This window comes from Papilio polytes, unplaced genomic scaffold, assembly GCF_000836215.1.
Source record: "Papilio polytes unplaced genomic scaffold, Ppol_1.0 DF823691.1, whole genome shotgun sequence".
Classification (NCBI taxonomy): Eukaryota; Metazoa; Arthropoda; class Insecta; order Lepidoptera; family Papilionidae; genus Papilio; species Papilio polytes.
In genome coordinates, this window is record NW_013525513.1 from 3187524 (window position 1) to 3194047 (window position 6524).

At 31.0% G+C, this 6524-nt stretch overlaps 2 protein-coding genes across 2 annotated transcripts in view; one reads left to right on the forward strand and one right to left on the reverse strand.

Moving 5' to 3' along the window:
* LOC106104060 (protein scribble homolog) overlaps window positions 1-2488 on the reverse strand; it is a 73582-nt gene extending 71094 nt beyond the window's left edge. Inside the window, exons 1-2 of the mRNA XM_013283997.1 lie at window positions 2163-2488; window positions 1457-1574 (exon numbers count right to left, since the gene is read on the reverse strand). Coding sequence (XP_013139451.1) covers window positions 1457-1574; window positions 2163-2321 — 277 coding nt within the window. The 5' untranslated portion in view covers window positions 2322-2488. The remainder of the gene's footprint in view (window positions 1-1456; window positions 1575-2162) is intronic.
* A 314-nt stretch (window positions 2489-2802) lies between these two features.
* LOC106104265 (pyrroline-5-carboxylate reductase-like) lies at window positions 2803-6198 on the forward strand. The gene is made up of 5 exons (XM_013284266.1): window positions 2803-3030; window positions 3158-3417; window positions 3608-3829; window positions 4168-4379; window positions 4780-6198. The coding sequence occupies exons 1-5, from the start codon at window positions 2934-2936 to the stop codon at window positions 4841-4843; spliced, it is 855 nt and encodes a 284-aa protein (XP_013139720.1). The 5' UTR covers window positions 2803-2933; the 3' UTR covers window positions 4844-6198.
* Window positions 6199-6524: the final 326 nt, after the last annotated feature.

The following is a 6524-nucleotide window of genomic DNA, read 5'->3' on the forward strand; positions in this document are numbered from 1 at the left end:
CTTCCCGTAATATAAAAACCGTGAATGACATTCGAGCCAAAAACGAAGGAACTGACGACAAATGGACAGTGTATTTCCGATTGAACATTTTTCAACATTCTATTTTCAGTAAGCATAAGCTTTAATAAAAAATACTCATACATTTTACCAATTTTCAACGCAAAATATTGGCTTTTTCACAATGTTAAATATAGTAATATTATTAAAAATGAAAAAAATCCTTCCTTCCTTTTAAATCACTCCGCAGTCTTTCGAAAATCCATTCGGTAGTTTTTCAAAGACTTTAATCTCGTAGAAACTAGTTATAACGTGAGGTGTGCTAGTCTCGAGAACGATGAACAATAAAAGTGTAGTTAAAGTGGACAGCAGATAAAAGAACCTTGCAAGATCTAGCGTTAAAGAGTGTACAAAGGAAGGCGTTAAGTGGAGATTTAGTGGGACGAGCGAGGCCGCACGGCGGAAACCTCACGTGAGGTGTCCCTGTACACTGCACTAGGATTTATTACTCTGACTGTTTGTTACCAAGGGTATTCGTATTGTTATGCAATAAAAGTAAAAAATATTACTCAGCATAATATTATCATCAGGAGGACAACATAATAAATAATTAGTAATAAACTCTACATTCGTCGTAGACAATAATCTGTATTATCTATGGTACAAATGAGAAATTTTCTTTTAATAATAAAAATATATATATATATGAACCTGGACATATAGATATCTCTCTCCTACCTCTAACATCTGAGATTTTATTATAGGTTTTTACCCTTTATTTTCTATTGTATTCTACAATAGTAGGAATGAAAAATGAAACAAAACTTGCAAAGGAAGCATGCAATCGTGATGGAATTTCAATTCGAACAATGTTCGACTGTATTGTTATGAGAGAATATTTGCAGAATATTTTCGATAGAACAGTAACTGCAGGTGGTTGGTACGCGTTGCTATGCGGCTCGGCGTAGCGCGCGCATAGCATACGAATCCCAATAACTATGGAGCGTTACCTTTTCGGTAATGTTACGAGGCACTACCATGTCCGGTTCACATTTCAAAACATATCACAACTATTTAGACTTAACTGTTACTCATAGATTATAATCACAGTATATTGCATCTGCAGTACATCCATAACAGATAACTGCTTACCTAATAATCTTCATAAAAAAATTGCTTTACATTATGAACAGATATTTTTTATGAGTGATTGTAGCTATGGCAAAAATGCTACTTACATAAAAAAAATGTTTGTCTATGAGGGTCTCATTTATTTGTATGTATTATGCAATATTAGTTAAACTAACTGATAGGAAAACAATTTTGTTGCTGCATTTCGGTATACAGAACTTACAAATAATACAGTCTTTTGTAGATTTTAATTACCAATATAACTTGACCTCAGATACATGATTACAAGTTTTTCAAACAGCTATTAAATGTATTTTAAAATACTTACCATTTCTAGATACGTCAAGTTCAACTAGGTTTTCAAAATTCTGTATGTCAGATGGCAGTTTGTGAATTTCATTATCGCTAAGGCCTAATCTTCTTAATCTATGTAGTCTGAAGAAGTTCTGCAACAATTACAATTATTTCTATTAATTCTACATTATGTGTGAAACATAATACTACTAAGTATTGAGGTTATAAAGTAGTTATGAATTTTATTGCAAAAATAAAAAAAATGCTACACTTTTTAGAGAATGGTAATTAGTCATTGTAGAATATTGACACTGCCTACCCAAAACATTTATATCTTTACAACTGTTTTTATGATTTTTATTAAGAAGGCAATAATAACAGTTACATTAATTTTCTAAAAACTAAACGAATGAAGAGAACTAAACATATAACCACATAATTTGTACTTATATGGTCATCTCATAACAAATTATAACTTTGGGAAAAGTTTTTTCTTAGCATTTTCTGTATATCATCATTACAACATTAGTGTTTGTTTACCAGTATAAACAATCATTTCATGTTATATAAATTGAATCAATCAATCAAGCCAAGATATCAATGAAATCGAAATAACAATATGAACTGTTATATGAAACGAAAATAAATTATATACAACGTAGTAATATTTACACCTCGTAATGATAAGGTGAACGCCCACGATGGTAAGTGATATTAATTGAGGTCGACCAATAACATACCTTAGGCAAATCTCTTATATGATTGGCATCCAAAAAAAGTTCCTCCAAACTTCTGGAGTATCTAAGGATGTCTTCAGGTACTGTTGGCAACGAGCAATGCCGCTTGTCTACACATTCCACTTGCCGATTGCATTTGAACAAAGGTATACATCGAAACATGTTGGACACTACACTTCAATCAAACTATAAAGAGATAATTCACCACCACGACACATATTTGTGCGCCTTTTGAAATTAACACTATCTCAGCATTTTAAATATTAAAACGACAACAAAATATTTCAAAATGACCAAGAGACACCTCACTCTCGAAAATGAAGCCACAAACTGCCAGTGTTGCCGTATAGTAACCTACGAGATAGAAACTTTTTAACTTTTACTAAGAACCTCTTTTCCTTATTTACTCTTAAGTGCTTTTCTTAATGTAAGTACTAATATCAAGTTCTAACCACAATTTAACGATGAAAATTAATTAATCATGTGAGTAATGTACATAACTTCTCCTGATTATCTTCAAAGAACATATTTTGAGATCAAAGTGTAAATAACTGAAATTGAAAGAAACTTTAAATAATAGCAACACTTAAACACAAGTCTATGGTTGTGTTGTTCTTTGATTTTGACGGAACGTCATAATTTTGTCAAAAATCATAAGCGCAAAACACAAAACTTAGTATCTCAAAGTCAAAGAAATTAACACTTCTTTACTATCGAACTTGCTAAATAAATTAGTTCATATATAAATACGACACGAAGAACATTAACTAACTTATGGAAACGGAGCTTGTTAAACAAAACATGTATAATATTGGTTTTATTGGTGGTGGAAATATGTCCACTGCAATTGCTAAAGGAATTTTGAGAAATGGTAAGTTGTTTATAAGAATTACAGTATTTCAGTTTGTTGTTTGATATTTCGAAAAACTTGACCAGCTAAATGGTTCGTGAGGAGGATAAAAAATATGTTGGGGGTAATGTGGTTTATTTTATTTCAGAGTCGTACTCAGCATCTCAAATCTGGGTATCTGGTCCTCATATAGATCACTTAAAGCACTGGGAAGAAATGGGTGCTAATGTAACAGATAAAAATGGAGAAGTATTAAGTAAATGTGATGTTGTATTTCTTGGTGTTAAGCCTGGTGTATTGAGTTATGCTGTTGGTGATTGTCTTAAATCCTTGCCTACTGATGGTCCTCGTAAAGACTTCTTTTTCGTTTCAATGTTGGCTGGTGTCACTATTGAAAATCTACATAAGGTTTGTTTTTAATGTATGTTTTGTGTTTCCGATAGCCTCACCAAATGTTATTAATCAAATGTCATATGTCCTATGTCTTATTAACAAATAATAATTGTAACACTGCTTGTTCTTCTTCTTTTTGTGTCAATGAAAGGTAAGGTAGATAGCATACAATTAATGCTTCAATATTATTTTCTTTATATTTCAGGCTTTTAAGGTGTTTGATTTTCCTACAAGTGTGATTAGGATAATGCCCAATACACCAATGAGTGTGGGCGCCGGGATTTGTCTATATACACCAGACAATATAGTCAAACCAGAGCAATGTATGCTGTTAGAGAAAATTCTTTCCAGTTGTGGAATTTGTGAGAAAGTTGCTGAACCACTAATGAATTCTGGAGGTGTCCTGCCTGCGTGTGGACCAGCTTTTGTAAGTTTTTTATCATTTAAAAAAGCAAATAAATAAAATAAAATTCTTTTGTGTCTCATTCATATTCAATCAGTCACTATGTATAGAGAGACCGGCTAATCTATTTTTTACATGTTATATCTATAGAATAGAAAATATTAAGCGATGAAACAAACATGTAATTTAAATGTCCTTGAATATAGTAGTAGGTATTTAGTTGCATAGAAAATAAACAAACAAGACTACTTTATTATAATGTCACAAACATGTTAAAAAGATTATTACTAAGAGTAGACTACAGAATAGATTAACATAAATCAAAGGTAAAAAGATAAAAAAGTAATCACTTATGATTTCAGATGTATATTGTAATAGAAGCTTTAGCAGATGGAGCAGTAAAACAGGGTGTTCCAAGAGCAATGGCGATGCATTGGGCTGCACAAGTGCTAGTGGGCAGTGGAGAAATGGTGCTGCAGTCCAAAAAACACCCTGGACTATTGAAGGATGAAGTCTGTTCACCAGGAGGATCGACTATATGTGGTGTAACTGCCCTGGAGAATGGAAGATTGAGGTTTGTGTAGTTATTCACTTTTTAGTCTACACTGAGTAGCAGAACTCTACACAAAAACAAGGGTATTTTTTATATTGGTTGAGATATTATTACATAAATCTGACCATCCATATTTAAGTTTACTTATTACTAGCTTTTCCAGATACTTTATTGGCGCGGAATTAAAAAAAAAACATAGTATGTAACTTATCTGTTCATTCAGACTATGTTCTACATTTGTGCTGAATTTCATCAAAATCCTTTAAGCGATTCTGGTTGTACCTTTTAACAAGCATCAATCTTTCTATACATCTGAACATTCGAATTTATTATATTAGTGAGATTAGGAAGAATAGCTTTAAGTTCGTAAATATATTACAAAGTGTTTTTTTATAGTTTTTATGTCTGATTATTTTTTCAGAGCCACCTTAATCAATGCGATAGAAGCAGCAACATTGAGAACTTATGAAATGGGGAAGAAATAAATAAGTTAAAAAATTACGGGTAATAACAATAGGCGAATTGCTGGTAATCTTGCATATTTAATATTTAGAGCACATTTTATAATTGATATAATTTATTAACATCCAAAACCTAAAATGTATACTCATAGTCAAATAGTGTGTTGTTTTAATTATTTATTCGTAGATCAGTATTTAGATAATATATAAGCAAACTCTTTGAAGATCTAGTATATTTTATATTATAAAATTCAACCTTTGCTATAAGCAAGCACATGCTTTTAGTACATGCAAATGTGGCCTATCCTTTTTTTTTAAATAAGTCAGGGTTATGTGAGTTTTTTACTCACTAAAACCCCTTCTGTAGCCGCCCTCACATGCAATTTGAGGATCCCGGGATCTTCAATGGAAGCCACCGTTACACAAACATATGTGGTCTACCTACATACCTTTACATCCTGTTTACACAAATATTTATCTGTGAAGCATCTCATGGAATGTTTTAACCACAATAAAGTTTAACAATGCTATACTAGAAAGAAAGAAATCAATTTATTCAGAAAAAAGAAAGGGATTCATTCGGCATGTGCATGGTATACACCGAAGCGCCGGGTTTCTATGATTCCTAAAGACAGAACATGCAGTTTTACAGAATAGTAGAAGAAGATACTATGCCTTATACTCGCATAAAACTGGAGTTTTGACACCTTTATACAAAGATGTATTGGTAAATTTAGTGAATCCTTTCTTACAGTTACCTATATTTTTAATTTGTACTCATTATACTACTCTATGGTAGGTACAGTTGTGTATAGTGTAGTGCTTTAAAGTAAATGCTGCCCACCAATTATATTTTAATAGTTATGTTATGAACATATAGTAATATTTATATAGATATATCAGTATGCAAAACAATTATAAGATCGGTAGAAAATGGTAGTGTTTAACCATATTTCCCTGCAACAAATACTATGTTTTTATTTTCATTCAAATGTAAATACTATGACATAGTATTTATGTCAATTTCAGTATTAATTTGACATTAATATTTTTTTTTATTATTACTTTTATAATGTCATAAAATAGATGTGCGCATGATTCAGTAGTTATGTTATTTATGTAAGGCATTTTTATCACCTAGCTAATGTATTATCTGTCAATGTACAAAGCAATTAATCCGTAAAATGTAATTAACCAATGGAAATAGAAAATGTTATCAACATTTCCTTTAACATTTATTTAGTGGATGTTTTAATTATTTTTGTGTTGAATTTTACTTATGTGTTATTTATTTGTATAAAGTGTCATTGTTCATTTGTAAGCTGCATGTTTCTTATTTTAGTATATGTTATTACTATTTATTATTTATTTTATATGACAGTATTTAATCTTACAGAAATTTTATATTTATTACTGTAAAGGAAAAATGCATAAAACAATGTTATAATTTTTTTATTTGGTAAAACACAAAAAATAAGATCAGTTTTTTGCAACACACGTCGTCTCATAAATGTTATTTACCCACCATACTTGTAATATTATTTATAATGTAACCGTAGGTTCCTATTGCCAATAAACAGGTTTTTCTTCCTTGTTCCTTTTCTTTGAAACGATAGAGATAACACTGCCTTTGTACTGATGTTTTGGAAATGGAAACTTACGTTTAGAAACAGTTGTAATAAAGCCAAGCTGTAGCTATAACTGG